Source organism: Hemitrygon akajei, chromosome 14 (assembly GCF_048418815.1).
Source record: "Hemitrygon akajei chromosome 14, sHemAka1.3, whole genome shotgun sequence".
Classification (NCBI taxonomy): Eukaryota; Metazoa; Chordata; class Chondrichthyes; order Myliobatiformes; family Dasyatidae; genus Hemitrygon; species Hemitrygon akajei.
This window is the reverse complement of record NC_133137.1, coordinates 45,923,403-45,940,146: the sequence shown is the minus strand read 5'-3', so window position 1 is coordinate 45,940,146 and position 16,744 is coordinate 45,923,403. Positions and strand designations below refer to the sequence as shown.

Below are 16,744 nucleotides of genomic sequence, written 5' to 3'. Positions count from 1 at the left end.
TCCCTTTTGCTAATCAACTTCCCAGCTCTTAGTTTCATCCCTCCCCCCGTCTTCTCCTATCATTTCGGGTCCCCCCCTCCCCCTCTCAAATCCCTAATGACTTCTTTTTTCCATTAGTCCTGACGAAGGGTCTCGACCCAAAATGTCGACTGTACTTCTTCTTATAGATGTTGCCTGGCCTGCTGCGTTCCACTAGTATTTTGTGTGTGTTGCTTGAATTTCCAGCATCTGCAGATTTTCTCGTGTTTGACCCAAACTCAAGTTGCGTCTCTCAGACATCATTTAGAAAGTGAATGCTAAATCAGGTACAACTTTCTAAAACAAATCTAAGGTTGAAGTAATTCTTGCCTTGCATTATATTAGAACAGTCTTTACAAGCAAATAGGTAGTAAATTGTTTAATTCACTGAAGTAAAATTTAAAATGTCATAGCAGATGTTAGATAAATAAAGTTCATAGATAAGTAATTCCCCTATATGGATAACAATGCATCCTGATTTCAATTCACATGCTCATTTTACACACAGCTTCTAAAGATCCATACTAGTCACAATAAAACATTTGAAACATGTACTTGCAGGTGCAGTCAAATGTAAGGACAGAAGTAATGTTCTCAGTCTCAACCTTTCAATTCGGCAAAGGTGTTTAACTTTCTGAAGTAAAGTTTGAGCCAGGGTTCAATACAGGTACTTGAAGCCAATTGGTACATTTTCTAAGCATATGCTATTCAGCCATACAGAGTGACCAGACTAATCCAAGCTTGCTTTGATCTTTTTTTTTATCAGAATTCAGGTGGTGACATCTATAAATTTGCGCAAATGTTACTTTGACAGCATTTAGCTCAGCAGAGAAGAGTTGCATGGGTAACTTCTACCTTGAATAGTTTTGCTTTATCTTAAGATAGGGCATTTAGATACCAGTAAATTTAAACATGATTCTGAAATACAACTTTTTCAGTTCCATATATAGGGAAAGACAGCTAAATTATTGTTGGTGTTGGAGTTAGCACACAGAAAAGACTGCAGAGCAGCATTGTTAATAATCCATTAAAAACCTTCTTCAAGTCCATGCAGGTTCCAAAACTCCTCGGTTATAATGAAATTCTGTTGGCATATAGTAAGACTGACATTTCTCAGAATGAGATTAGTTGCTAAGTAGCAATTCATTCAAGGCACTGAAATAAAAAATAAAAGTATTAACATTACTGACAAAATTTGAGATTCTGGCTCCTGAATATATTGCTTGGAAAGTCATCAGTACTGACTTCAAAAATAAAATCACCTGGAATTAGTACCTTGCATTCACCACTCATCAACCTGACAGAAATAAATATTCCTATCCCTAACTTTCTTTGAGGAGAGATGTTTGGCTATTTCTCCAAGATAACCCTCCATGCTTCTATCATCTATGGGCCTATCTAAGAGTTTCTTCAAAGTTCAAAGTTCAAAATAAATTTATTATCAATGTACATATATGTCACCATATACAACTCTGAGATTCATTTTCTTGTGGGCATATTTAGTAAATCTAATAACCATAATAGAATCAATTACAGACCGCACCCAACAAGATGCTCAACCAGTGTGCAAAAGATAACAAATTGTGCAAATAGAAAAAGTAAAAATTGCAACCACATCCTATTACTGCAATTTTTGGTTTACCAATGGTGGATAATAGTTGTTTATCCCCCTCAGCTCGATGGATGATTGCATTTGTTACATTAATGGCTAGAAGATCTATCCTATTGAACTGGAAAGAAATTAATCCTCCAACTATATATCAGTGGTTTTCTCAAACTATCTCTTGTTTGGGTTTAGAAAAAATTAGAAGTGTTCTCTTTGATCCTTCAGTTAAATTTGAAGAAACTTGGAGACCATTTATTCAACATTTTCATATGAGTTAAACTGACTTTTCCTAAACCCTGCTTCTATTATCCTTAATTATTTGAATGGAGGTACGGAGTTATTGACGCTACTGTGTATATTTGACATAATGCAATGGCCCATGTTGGTTAGGTTTTTTTTCTTTTCTTTTTTGGGAATTTTTTTTTCTTATTTACTCCTTTTTTCATAATTACTATGAGTTTGGGAGGTTATTATATATGGATTATCATCTATTTGAATGTATACTTAACCTATTAATTATGTACTCTCAAACTCTCTGTATTCATGTTTCATTTATGTTTGTTTAAAATTAATAAAAAGATTTAAAAAGAAAAGAAAAAGTAAAAATAAATAAATAAACAAACAATTTTAAAAAAGTTGGCCCTCCTTATCTGCAGAGGAGTGGTTCCGGGACCCCCCCCCCCCCCCCGTGGATACCAAAAAATGCGGATGCTCAAGTCCCTTATTTAACCTTGCTCACATGCGGGTGGACTTTAGGACCCAGGGGAGCTCTGGACTCACCACCTGTGGCTGCTGCTGAATCCGCAGTGTTTCTGTTCCGTTGATGGAAAACAATCACGATTGAAAATAAAGTGGAAATAATAAAGCGATCGTAAAAAGGTGAAACGCCATCAGTCATTAGAAAAGCATTAGGCTACAGTCGGTCAACGATCAGAACAATTTTAAAGGATAAAATGAGAATAATGGAGCATGTGAAAGGCCCTGCCCAATGAAAGCTACAATTATTACTAAGCAAAGCAGTGGTTTAATTATTGAAATACGTATGTTCCTTAAGTGTTTTATATGCATAGAAAGGTAAAATATATACTATATACTAAGACAAACGTTTGACTAACTGACGCTAAATAATACCGGATGTACCTGTTCCGACTTACGTACAAATCCGAATTAAAGACTGCCTGTACTTTAAATCATCTCTAGATTACTTATAGTACCTAATACAATGTAAATACTAAGTAAATAGTTATTATACTGTATTGTTTAGGGAATAATGACAAGAAAAAAAGTCTGTACATGCTCAAATAACGAGTGCTGGAGAGAGAACTTCCAGGTTTTCCCGATCTGCGGTTGGTTGAATCCGCGCAGGCGGAACCCACGGATAAAGAGGGCCAACTGTATCGAGAACATGAGATGAAGAACCCTTGAAAGTGAATCCATAGGTTGTCTGAAGTATTCAGTGCTGGGGCAAGTGAAGTTGAGTGAAGTTATCTCTTCTAGTTCAAGAGCCTGATGGTTGATGGGTAATACCTGTTCCTGAGCCTTGTGATGTGAGTCCTGAGATTGCAGTACCTACTTCCGGATGGCAGCAACAAAAACAGAGCATGACCTGGGTGTTGGGAAACCCTAATTGTGGATGCTGCTTTCCTGTGACAACATTTCATGTAGATGTGCTCAATGGTAAGTGTAAATGTCCCAACTGTATCTACCTCTATCACCACTCTGTAATGTGTTCCAGGCATCTGCCACTCTCGGAGTAAAAACCTACTTCTGACATCACCCCTATACTTCCCTCCAATCACCTGAAGTTATGCCACCTTGTAATAGCCATTTCTGCAATAAGAAAAAGAATAGAATTATATCCTGGGAGCAATTTTGTCCACCTTCAAGTGGCAATTCCTTGAAGCAGATCAGAATAAATTCCAGAGTCCCATAAGCACATCAAATAGCCATTAGAAAAATGTGGTGACCTGCCTCAAAGACTATCGTCCAGTAGCACTTATATCCACTGTTGGTGAACTGTTTTGGGAGGTTGGTGATGAAACATATCTCCTCCTGCTTGGGAAGCACTTGAATATACTTACCATCACAACAGGCCAACAGCAGTTGCCACTTCATTGACTCTTCACTCAACCCTGGAACATCTGGCCAGGGATGATGCATTCACTACAACTCAGCATTCAATACTATCATCCCCCCAATACTAATCAATGAACTCCAAGACCTTGACACCAACACCTAATTGTGCAAATGAATCCTCAATTTTCTCAAATGTAGACCCCAATCAATTCAGATCGGCAACAACATCTCCTCCACAACTGCCATCAGCACAGGTGCACAACAAGGCTGTGAGCTTATGCCTCTGCTCTACTTACTTTAAACATATGACTGTGAGGTTAAGCAGAGCTCCAACGCCATATCCAAGTTTGCTAGCAACATGAATATCATTGGCTAAATCAAAGGTGGTGGTGAATCAGCATATAGAAACGAGATTGAAAAGCTGGCTGAGTGGTGCCACAACAACCTCTCATTCAATCAGCGATACCAGAGAGCTGATTATTGACTGCAGTAGGAGGAAACCAGAGGTCCATGAGCCAGTTCTCATTGGTGGTTCAGAGGTGGCAAGAGTCAGCAATTTTAGATTCCTTGGGCGTTATCATTTCAGAAGACCCGTCCTTGGTCCAGCACGTAAGAAAGCTTAACAGTGCCTCTACTTTTAGAAGTTTGTGAAGATTCGGCATGCCATCTAAAACTCTGATAAACTTCTTTCGATGTGTAGTGGAGAATATATTGACTGGTTGCATCATGGGCTGGTAAGGAAACACCAATGTCCTTGAATGGGAAAGCTTACAAAAAGTAGTGGATACAGCCCAGTCCATTATGGGTAAAGCATTTCCCACCAATGAGCACATCTTCATGGAGTGCTGTCACAGGAAAGCACCATCCATCAAGGGCCATCACCAACCAGCCCATGCACTCTTTTTGCTGCTGCCATCAGGATGGAGGTACAGGAGCCTCAGGACCCACATCTCCAGGTGCAGGAACAGTTATTACCCCTCAACCATCAGGATTTCAAACAGAGGAATAGGGTTACGGTTAACCCTAACCCTAATGCACTCAACCAACACTAAATTGCTCCTATAACCTATGGATTTACTTTCAAGGATTTTTTATCTCATAACCGTATAACCATATAACAATTACAGCATGGAAACAGGCCATCTCGGCCCTTCTAGTCCGTGCCGAACGCTTACTCTCACCTAGTCCCACTGACCTGCACTCAGCCCATAACCCTCCATTCCTCTCTTGTCCATATACCTATCCAATTTTTTTTTAAAAATCACAAAATCGAACCTGCCTCTACCACTTCTACTGGAAGCTCGTTCCACACAGTTACCACTCTCTGAGTAAAGAAGTTCCCCCTTATGTTACCCCTAAACTTTTGCCCCTTAACTCTCAACTCATGTCCTCATTTGAATCTCCCCTACTCTCAATGGAAAAAGCCTATCTACGTCAACTCTATCTATCCCCCTCATAATATTAAATACCTCTATCAAGTCCCCTCTCAGCCTTCTATGCTCCAAAGAATAAAGACCTAACTTGTTCAATCTTTCCCTGTAACTTAGGTGCTGAAACCCAGGTAACATTCTAGTAAATCTACTCTGTACTCTCTCTATTTTGTTGACATCTTTCCTATAATTCAGTGACCAGAACTGTACACAATACTCCAAATTTGGCCTCACCAATGCCTTGTACAATTTTAACATTACATCCCAACTCCTATACTCAATGCTCTGATTTATAAAGGCCAGCATACCAAAAGCTTTCTTCACCACCCTATCGACATGAGATTCCACCTTCAGGGAACTATGCACCATTATTCCTAGATCACTCTGTTCTTCTCAATGCCCTACCATTTACCATGTATGTCCTATTTTGATTATTCCTACCAAAATGTAGCACCACGTTCTTGATATATATAGCTTATTTATTATTAAAAAAAAATTTTTTGTACTTACTGTGAATGCTTACAAGAAAATGAATCTCAGTCTTATATATGGTGACATATAAGTACCTTGATAATAAATTTACAATGAACTTTGAACATTCTTCATTTAGAAACACTGCTTAATCATGGAGGACATCAGAACAGAGCCTTATGTTTTTTTCCTGATATGTCTATTATCCATTTTATTAGTCATGTGTCCAACCCTCCTTTGGTGATGAGGATGAATGCCTTTCTCTAGGGCAGAGAAATGTAAAGAATCACAATCCCTCTAGAGAAGAAACTCCTCAGTTCTGTCATAAACAGAAGTCTCCTTATATAGAGTCTATGTTCCATATATATATCTGGACTTCCTCTCCTGTAGAAACATCCTCACTGCATGTCCCTCATCAGCTCCTCAGAACTTTATGTGATTCAACAAAATACCTATGATTTTTCTTATTCAGGACAGTATAAGCTTGAATAAACAGTTCTCTGTTAATGATGGTACATTATAGTTTATCGCAAATGGTTAACAATTTAGTAGATCTTTTGACCATTCCTAGATAGTGGGAGCTCCAATACCCATCATGAGGTTCTTCCTCACTGTACCCAATAATGGAGAGTCCACATTAGTAATTTCCACTAATTTTGTTATATTCTTAACTGAGAAGTACGGAAGCAGTTCTGATGACCATTTTGTAAGGATAATGATTCAAGGCTCCTGAAAAGTTATTGGAATGACATCAAGCAAAATTGCACTGACAAGTCAACATATAACAAGTCAGCACAATACTACAAAATTATCTGTATCATTATTGTGCCTTAATTTATTAACTTGAGAATTCTATAAAGTTTTGTTCTACCTGAAGTCAATTTCGCCATCCTTTTCATTATCCAATAAATCCATCAGCTTTTGCTGTTCAATATCATTTAAAGGGACTCTAGCAATCTGAAACAGATCAAAGTTGTCACTATGAAAATCATTAAAAACTTATCATTAAACCTTATTCATTGCACCAAATAGGTTTCATTCCACTCCACTGTGGCTTCTTACCATGTGAAGACTTGTAATGGTAGTGTTAGCCTCCAAGGCCACACACACAGTGACATATTGTAGAGCACTGAGCCCTAGAGGTATAAGTAAATAACTTCCTGAAAGTTGTGACACAGGTAGACAAGGTGTTAAAGCAAGCTTATGGAACACTGATGGGGCATTGAGTACAAGTTTTGGGATGTCATGTTACAGCTGTACAAGACATTGCTGAGATTGTACCTGGAGTATTTTGTACAGCTCTAATTGCTATACTATAGGAAGAATGTAAACAAGAGAGGGTGCAGAATAAATTCACAAGGATGTTTCAGGAATGGAGGACTTGAACTACAAGGAGAGACCAAGTTGGGACTGTTTTCCAGTGAGCAAAGAAAGCTGAAGGGTGATATAGCCAGGCATAGAAACAGAATCAGATTTATTATCACAGACATGAAATTTGTAGGGTTTTAGCAGCAGTGCAGTGCAATACATAAAATATATCATAACTTATAAGAAATATATTAAAAATTAATTATTAGTGCAAAAGGAGAGCAAAAATACACTAATGTAGGGTTCATTGTCCATTCAGAATTCTGATGATACAGGGGAAGAAACTGTTACTAAAAGATGAGGTGTGTTTCTTCAGGCTCCAGTGCCTTCTCTCTGATGGTTGTAACGAGAAGAGGGTATGTCCTGGGTGATAAGATGGATGGTTACTGTCTAATTTTCCAGGATAGACATCTAAAACTACACATCATGTGTTTAAGGTGTGAGGGAAAAGTTTTAAAGGGAACATGAGTGGCAAATTTTTCACATGGAGTGTGGTGGGTTTATTAGAACATCACAAAGTTTTTGACAGGAACAGGCCATTCGGCTCATCAAAATTTGCTTAATTCCTCTTCACATAGCATATTGAAATAACTATCGAGTTTGCATTTGAAAGTCGCTTACTCTCAACTACACAACTAGGTAGTTTGTTCCATGTATCCACAACTTGCTGTGTACATAAATGTTTCCTGATGTTAGTCTGAAATCTCCCTTTAACCAGTCTCCACCTATGGCCCTGTGTCCATGTAGATGGATTAATTTTGAAGTAGTAGCTGGCATCCACCTTATTTATACCCTTAATGATATACCCTCTATCATGTCTCCTCTCATTCTACATCAACTTAGGCTAAAAAGATTTAATTCTTACAATCTTTCTTTATAGCTCAAACCCTGCAGACCTGGAATGAGTCTTGTTGCCTTTTTCTGAATTCTCTCCAGTGCCTTCACATTCCTCACAAAATATGGAGACCAAAATTGTACACAGTACTCAAGGTGAAGCCTCACAAGTGCATTAGACGGCGTAAGGAGACCAGCTCTAGACTTGAACTCCACTGAGAGCATTATATGGCCCAACATTCTATTAGCCTTCCTAATCGCTTCTGTGCATTGTCTGGATGTTGACAGTGTTGAGTCTACCAGGACACCCAAATCCTTCTCATACAGTACACTTTCTAACTCAAGACTACCCCCCCCCCCATTGTATATTTATATCTGTTTTTTCTACTTCCTATATGTATTTTTTATATTTACTTACATTAAATTTCTTCTGACATTTATCTGCCCACATCTGGATTTTATTTAGATCTAACTGTATTAATTCTGCTGCTTGAATATTATCAGCCTGTACCCCTAATTTTGTATCATCTGTAAACTATATGGTATATGGTACGAGCTGCCAGAGGAAGTAGTGGTAGGAACAATTACAATATTTAGAAAACGTTTGGACAGCTACATGGATAGGAGGGATATATCAAAATGCAGGCAAATAGACCTGATTGGGGAAGATGCTCTGGTTAACTTTGCCCAGTTTGGCTGAAGCATCTGTTTCGGTGCTGTATATCTCTGTGACTCTAGCTCTGCTATTGGAATCAGTTGCAGATCAACTGCTAAAACAAATACTTTCACAATAACTAAACATATTTTTTCAGATATCTCCAAGTCCGACACTTTATTGCTCCCTTAATTCCTAACTTTCCTGAAATGTCTGCAAAAAATGTTATGGACCTATTTCTTTCCATTAATCCACTAGGTAAAGGTTTAATATCAATTATCAGAGATAAACTAGCAGCCTTACGACGGAACCCTGTGGATAAAATTAAAATGGCCTGGGAGCAGGATTTAAATATCTCCTTATCCGATGAGAGCTGGGACTCAGTTCTCAAATCGGTTAACTCAACCTCTCTTTGTGCTCGCCATTGCCTTTTACAGTTTAAGATTGTTCACAGAGCCCATATGTCTAAATCTAAACTATCTCGATTCTACCCTGGCATTAGTCCGCTCTGTGACAAATGCAAGAGGGGCATGGCCTCTCTCATCCATATGTACTGGTTCTGTCCTAGCTTGGAGAAATTCTGGAAAGATGTCTTCACTACGTTATCGTGCATTCTGAATCAGCACCTAGAACCAAACCCCTTAATTGCTCTGTTCGGTTTTTGGGGCAAGACAGATCTATGTCTGGATCCGACCAAATGCCGAATATTATCCTTTGCCTCTCTCCTGGCTAGACGCTTGATCCTCCTTAGATGGAGAGATGTTGCCCCGCCCACTCATGCTCAATGGCTTAACGACATTATGGCCTGCTTGGACCTCGAAAAAATTCATTATTCAGTTCTTAATTCGGATCTAAAGTTCCATAAGGTCTGGGGACCTTTTATCGAGTACTTTCATAACCTTCCTCTTGACTAGGGTTTTTTTTTCTTCTTTTCGGTCCCTTGCTTTCAGCTCCCTTTTTTTTCTGGTAGTAGGCATTATTATCCTCTGTTGCTAAGTGTATTCACAGTCTGGGAGTTTGACTGTCCTGACTTATACTCTCTATATTGTGGTGTGGTTGGTCTGGAGTTGTTGTTGTTTTTTCTTCTGTTGTGGGGCTTGGGGAGGATACTAAGCTTACCTGTCTTTAATTTAGGTGCTTTTTTTGTTAAATTCTCTTCCTTTGTAGCATATTGTTATTGTATGCTTAATTTTGCACTGTATTAATGTTCCTCATTGGGATTTGGGGTTTTTAATTTGTAAAATGTTTTGAAAAACTAATTAAAAAAAAAGAGAACTAGCCACATAAATACTGTGGCAATAAGAGCAGGTCAGAGTCTGGGTATCTTTCTATGACTGACTTGCCTCGTTCACCATAAAACCTTTCCACTTTCTACAAGGTACAAGACAGGAGCATGATGGAATAATCTTCATTTGGCAACTCATCCACCACCAATGCACAGTGGCTACAGTAAGTACACATCATCTATAAAATATAAAGCATTTGCTTGCCCAGGTATTTCCAGCAGAATGTCCCAATTCTGTAACCTTCTTCTCACAAAAAGGTCTACATGTATCAGAGCATCAACACACACAGGTTCCCTTCCAGGCTGCACACCATTCTGATTTGGAAGCTTATCACTGGTCCTTCATTGACACTGTATCTAACTCCTGGAGCTCCCTCTTCAACAACTATAGTAACACTTTCACCAGAAAGACTGCAAGTCTGTTCAAAGTCATACCTTATTGCTGTCTTCTCAAGGGCAAGTAAAGATGGGGAATTTAAGTTCAAAGTAAATTTTATTATTGAAGTACATATGTGTCACCATATACAACCCTGAGATTCATTTTCCTGTGGGCATACTCAACAAATATAGAGAATAATATGGACAATCCACACTGGGAGACAATAGACAATAGGCGCAGAAGTAGACCATTCGGCCCTTCGAGCCTGCACCGCCATTCTGAGATCATGGCTGATCATCTACTATCAATACCCAGTTCCAGCCTTTATCCCTTGATTCCCCTATTCATAAGATACCTATCTAGCTCCTTCTTGAAAGCATCCAGAGAATTGGCCTCCACTGCCTTCCGAGGCAGTGCATTCCAGACCCCCACAACTCTCTGGGAGAAGAAGTTTTTCCTTAACTCTGTCCTAAATGACCTACCCCTTATTCTCAAACCTTGCCCTCTGGTACTGCACTCTCCCAGCATCTGGAACATATTTCCTGCCTCTATCTTGTCCAATCCCTTAATAATCTTATAAGTTGCAATCAGATCCCCTCTCAATCTCCTTAATTCCAGCGTGTACAAGCCCAGTCTCTCTAACCTCTCTGCGTAAGACAGTCCAGACATCCCGGGAATTAACCTCGTGAATCTACACTGCTCTTCCTCTATAGCCAGGATGTCCTTCCTTAACCCTGGAGACCAAAACTGTACACAATACTCCAGGTGTGGTCTCACCAGGGCCCTGTACAAATGCAAAAGGATTTCCTTGCTCTTGTACTCAATTCTCTTTGTAATAAAGGCCAACATTCCATTAGCCTTCTTCACTGCCTGCTGCACTTGCTCATTCACCTTCAGTGACTGATGAACAAGGACTCCTAGATCTCTTTGTATTTCTCCCTTACCTAACTCTACACCATTCAGATAATAATCTGCCTTCCTGTTCTTACTCCCAAAGTGGATAACCTCACACTTAGTCAAATTAAATGTCATCTGCCAAGTATCTGCCCACTCACTCAGCCTATCCAAGTCACCCTGAATTCTCCTAACATCCTCATCACATGTCACACTGCCACCCAGCTTAGTATCATTAGCAAACTTGCTGATGTTATTCTCAATGCCTTCATCTAAATCATTGATGTAAATCGTAAACAGCTGTGATCCCAATACCGAGCCCTGTGGCACCCCAGTAGTCACCACCTGCCATTCCGAGAAACACCCATTCACCGTTACCCTTTGCTTTCTATCTGCCAACCAGTTTTCTATCCATGTCAATATCTTCCCCCCAATGCCATGAACTCTGATTTTACCCACCAATCTCCTATGTGGGACCTTATCAAATGCCTTCTGAAAATCGAGGTACACTACATCCACTGGATCTCCCTTGTCAAACCTCCTGGTTACATCCTCGAAAAACTCCAATAGATTAGTCAAGCATGATTTGCCCTTGGTAAACCTATGCTGGCTCGGCCCAATCCTATCACTGCTATCTAGATATGCCACTATTTCATCTTTAATAATGGACTTTAGCATCTTCCCCACTACTGATGTTAGGCTGACAGGACGATAGTTCTCTGTTTTCTCCCTCCCTCCTTTCTTAAAAAGTGGGATAACATTAGCCATTCTCCAATCCTCAGGAACTGATCCTGAATCTAAGGAACATTGGAAAATGATTACCAATGCATCTGCAATTTCCGGGGCCACCTCCTTTAGTACCCTAGGATGCAGACCGTCTGGACCTGGGGATTTGTCAGCTTCAGTCCCATCAGTCTACTCATCACCGTTTCCTTCCTAATGTCAATCTGTTTCAATTCCTCTGTTACCCTATGTCCTTGGCCCATCCATACATCTGGGAGATTGCTTGTGTCTTCCCTAGTGAAGACAGATCTAAAGTACTTATTAAATTCTTCTGCCATTTCTCTGTTTCCCATAACAATTTCACCCAATTCATTTTTCAAGGGCCCAACATTGTTCTTAACTATCTTCTTTCTCTTCACATACCTAAAAAAGCTTTAGCTATCCTCCTTTATATTCCTGGCTAGCTTGCATTCTTACCTCAGTTTTTCTCCCCGTATTGCCTTTTTAGTTAAGTTCTGTTGTTCCTTAAAAATTTCCCAATCATCTGTCCTCCCACTCACCTTAGCTCTGTCATATTTCCTTTTTTTTTAATGCTATTCAATCTCTGACTTCCTTTGTCAACCTCTGTGGCCCCTTTCCCCCCTTTGAATCCTTCCTTCTCTGGGGGATGAACTGATTTTGCACTTTGTGCATTATTCCCAAGAATACCTGCCATTGCTGTTCCGTCTTTTCTGCTAGGATATCCGTCCAGTTAACTTTGGCCAGCTCCTCCCTCATGGCTCCATAGTTTCCCCTGTTCAACTGCAACACTGACACCTCCGATCTGCCCTTATCCTTCTCAGATTGCAGATAAAAACTTATCATATTATGGTCACTACCTCCTAATGGCTCCTTTACTTCAAGATCGCTTATCAAATCCTGTTCATTACACAAGACTAAATCCAGAATAGCCTTGTCCCTGGTCAGCTCTCGTACAAGCTGTTCCAAGAATGCATCCCGTAGGCACTCTACAAACTCCCTATCCTGGGGTCCAGCACCAACCTGATTCTCCCAGTTCACCTGCATGTTGAAATCCCCCATAACTACTGCGACATTACCTTTGCCACATGCCAATGTTAACTCCCTATTCAACTTGCACCCAATATCCATGCTACTGTTTGGTGGCCTGTAGACAACACCCATTAGGGTCTTTTTGCTCTTACTGTTCCTCAGTTCTATCCACACAGACTCTACTTCTCCTGATCCTATGTCCCCCCTTGCAAAGGACTGAATCTCATTCCTCACCAACAGGGCCACCCCACCCCCTCTGCCCACATTTCTGTACCTACGATAGCATGTATACCCTTGTACATTCATTTCCCAGGTCTGATCTCCCTGCAGCCATGTCTCCGTTATCCCAACAACATCATAGTTACCCATTCGCACCTGAGCTTCAAGCTCATCCGCCTTATTTCTGACACCGTGCATTCAGATATAGAATTTTTAGCCCATTTCTCCTCTCTCTGTTTAAATCGCTGCCTATTGTGCTTAACCCAGATCCGTGAACTCCCTTCGGGCTATATGCCCCTTGAATTTTGTTGTCCTTTCTAAATTTACTTATTCTTTCAGCACATTTAACTCCATGTTCCGTCAGACCATCCCTCTGTACATGTGTCCTCCTTATCACTTGTTCCGTCTCTATTCTCTATTCTGTTCTCTATTACACACTTAATATTCCGGAACCGTGTAGTCCCCACCTGTCCTCTATTCTTCATCTCGCTATCCTCTCTCGCGTTCTGGAGTGTGTGAAAAGAGCTACTTTTTCATCAGGACAGTGATGAAGATTTTGAAGGCAGAGTTTCATGGCAGTTTTTCTGAGTTGAGGAGTGACTAATCAGCAAGAGGGATTCAAATCAAATCAAGTTTAATTATCATTCAGACCATACATGGATACAGTCGAAGGAGACAGCATTCCTCTGGGGCCCAGGTACAAAACATTAATTTAAAATAGTGAGAGAAAAAACACACACACACATTGTTACACAAGAAAACACAAGTATAGTCCAAGTCCTTGAGCGACATGCAATTTGATCGTACAGGTCCCGGCAATCCAGCCTGTCCAACCGCCTGTCGAACTCTGGAGGGCAGCACTGATGGGAGAGGCCAGCTCTCAACCCAGCAGAGTCTCCACACTATACCATCTCTAGCATCCTCTCACTTGGACTGCAGCAGCAGGCAAGCCCACTTGAGGCCTTGTCCTCTCTACAACTGAGGCCACATTGCTGCTTTGTCACCTGTTTCACCACCAAACAAGGGAAATAGGCCTGCAGCATCTCACATTATCAATGTCCAACATGGTCTTGTGTTCGCAAAAAAAGCATCCAAGACAGTCACTCCCAGTTACACTGCACGCTGCTTTTGCGCACACCATGCCTTTGAGTAGCAGGCAGCAGCATGGTCTGCACCCAGGTCAGCTCCTCTGAACTTTTTCTGGCCAGACTTCTCCTACTCCAAACCAAGCACCATGTCTTGTTCACTGGCCTGAGCGCCAGCTTCTCCTTTTCCAATCGCTGGCTTCTTCTCCTGGTCAACCACCAGCTTCTCCTTCTCCCAGCTGAGCGCCAGCTTCTCCTTTTTCCAGCTGAGTGCCGGCTTCTCCTTCTCCAACTCCTCCGGTGGCTGCTACTTCTCCTTTTCATTCGCTGGTTCCTTTGCCACCCCAGCTGGTGGCTCCAAACAACAAACAGATCACCGATGCAGTAGACTTGCTGTACCCATTATTCTTGAAGTACAGTATAGTCTTATGATCATAAAAACATATTTTAAAAAGAAAAGATGACCTTTGGTTGGCTCTGAGAGGCCAGTGCGTTTGAATGCATCGTCATCCTACCAGAAGTTTCAGTAGAAAGGACCCATAAGAATAATTCAAGTGCAAGTGGAGCGACCATTGCTTTGGAGCATGCCAGTCTTTAGAGTTGCTTCAGCTCAGCTGGCTTAGGCGAGATCAGGTTTGGGTGAGGTAGATAGTCTTGGAAGTTACTCACTCTCTGTTCTTATTTCTTCCTTCCTCATTTTGTTAGTAGATGGTGTAGTGAAAATGGCTCTGAGGCAGTGTTCTGTATTATGTGTGGGATGTGGGAAGTCTGGGAGAGCTCCAGTCTCACAGATAAACACATCTGCACAGTTGCTCCTGAGAGAATATAGTAAGAAACTGGAGCTGCAGCTTGATGCCCTTCAATTCATACAGGAGACTGAGGAGGTGACAGACAGGAGCTACAGGGAGGTAATAACCCCTAGGTTGCAGGAGACAGGGAACTTGGTGACTGTCAGAAGGAGGGGAAATGAACTGCCAGTGCAGGATACACCTGTGGCTGTTCCCCTCAATAATATATATACAACTTTAAATACCATTGAGGGGGATGTCATCGTTGTCGTCATGACTATCCCTCGAGGTCGAGGATGATGGTCTTCGTTCCGTTGATCTATTTATGGGCTCTCAAGTGGCTTATGAGTCCAATCATGGCTTTGAAAGTTCTTCTGCATTCAGGACAGGTAGTTCCAGATGGCAGATTGGGCTTTGGTTGTTGCTGCCTCTCTTTCAGTTTTCTTCTCTTTTCTTCTGATTTTGTATCTTTGTTGGCTTCAAAAGTTGATGTTCCTTCTCGGATGATGGTTTGCCAGAATTTCCTGTCGTTGACATTGGTTTCCCAATTGTTGATGCCGATGTTACATTTCTTCATGTTGGCTTTTAAGACATCTTTGAATCTCTTCTGTTGTCCGCCTCTTTTATGTTTGCTTTCTTTAAGCTGGGAGTAGAAGATCTGTTTCGGCAGATGTTCGTCTTTCACCCGAACAACATGACTGCTCCATCTTAGTTGGTTCTTGATGAAGTAGGCTTCAATGCTTGTTGTTTTTGCTTCATTTAGCACGCTGACATTGGTTCTTCTATTTTCCCAGCTGATATTTAAGATGTTTCAAAGACAGCATTGATGGAACTTTTCAAGTGCCTTCGGATGTCGTCGGTATGTTGTCCAGGTTTCTGATGCATACAGGAGCATTGGGATCACCACTGCTTTGTACACTAGCATTTTGGTGTCTGTTTTGATGTCACGATCCTGAAGGAATCTTGCTCGGAGATGTCCAAAAGCTGTTCCATCGCATTTAAGATGATGTTGGATCTTGTCATTATGTTCGACATTGGAGGAGAGGTGACTTCCAAGATATGGACGGTGGTCCACATTTTCTAGGGTTGTTTCGCCAAGTTGAAATGAAGGTTCAATCCGATTTGTCTCAGTTTGTGACAGTTGGTCAATGATCTGAGACTTCTTGGAATTGATGGTAAGTCCAAGTTTCATGTATGCATGGTTGAAGGCAGTCAGAATCTGTTGTAGGTGGTTTTCTGATAGAGCTGCGACACAGTTGTCATGTGTATTGGAACTTGATGAGGGAAGTCGTAGGTGTCTTGATTTTGGACTTGAGACGGGCAAGATTGAAAAGTCTGCCATCTGTTTTGTAGACAATTTCGATTCCTGGGGGTAGGTCATCCTTGATGATGTGGACGATTATTGCAATGAAGATGGTGAACAAAGTTGGGGTAATCACACATCCATGTTTTACTCCTAATCTGACTTGAAAAGGCTCACAGTTACTGTTGCTGACCATGACTGTGGCAAGCATGGTGAAGGAGTCTTAGGATACCAATGTACTTTTCAGGGCATCCATATGTGGACAGGACATCCCACAGGAGTTCCCTTGATACCGAGTCAAAGGCTTTGGTGAGGCTGATGAATGCCATGATGAATGCCATATACAAAGGTTGAAGTTGTTCACGACATTTTCCTTGTAGTTGTTGCATTGTGAAGATCATGTCGATTGTTCCACGTTTTAGACGTGATGGTCTAAAACCGGCTTATGTCTCTGGAAGGATCTTCTTGGCTAAAGGCTTGAGCCAATTGTTCATGATGCGGGTGAGGATCTTTCCTGCTGTTGCTAACAGGGAAATTCCACAACAGTTTCTGCATTCGGA

At 40.9% G+C, this 16,744-nt stretch overlaps 1 protein-coding gene across 4 annotated transcripts in view; it reads right to left on the bottom strand.

Annotated features, from left to right (window-relative positions):
- Positions 1-405: 405 nt before the first annotated feature.
- The window catches only part of lrrc74b (leucine rich repeat containing 74B), a 161,672-nt gene continuing 145,333 nt past the window's right edge, over positions 406-16,744 (bottom strand). For all 4 annotated transcript variants that reach the window (XM_073065953.1, XM_073065950.1, XM_073065951.1 and 1 more), the window contains 2 exons: positions 6,473-6,558; positions 406-1,173 (listed from right to left, as the gene is read on the bottom strand). In XM_073065953.1, coding sequence (XP_072922054.1) covers positions 1,143-1,173; positions 6,473-6,558 — 117 coding nt within the window. In that variant the 3' untranslated portion in view covers positions 406-1,142. The remainder of the gene's footprint in view (positions 1,174-6,472; positions 6,559-16,744) is intronic.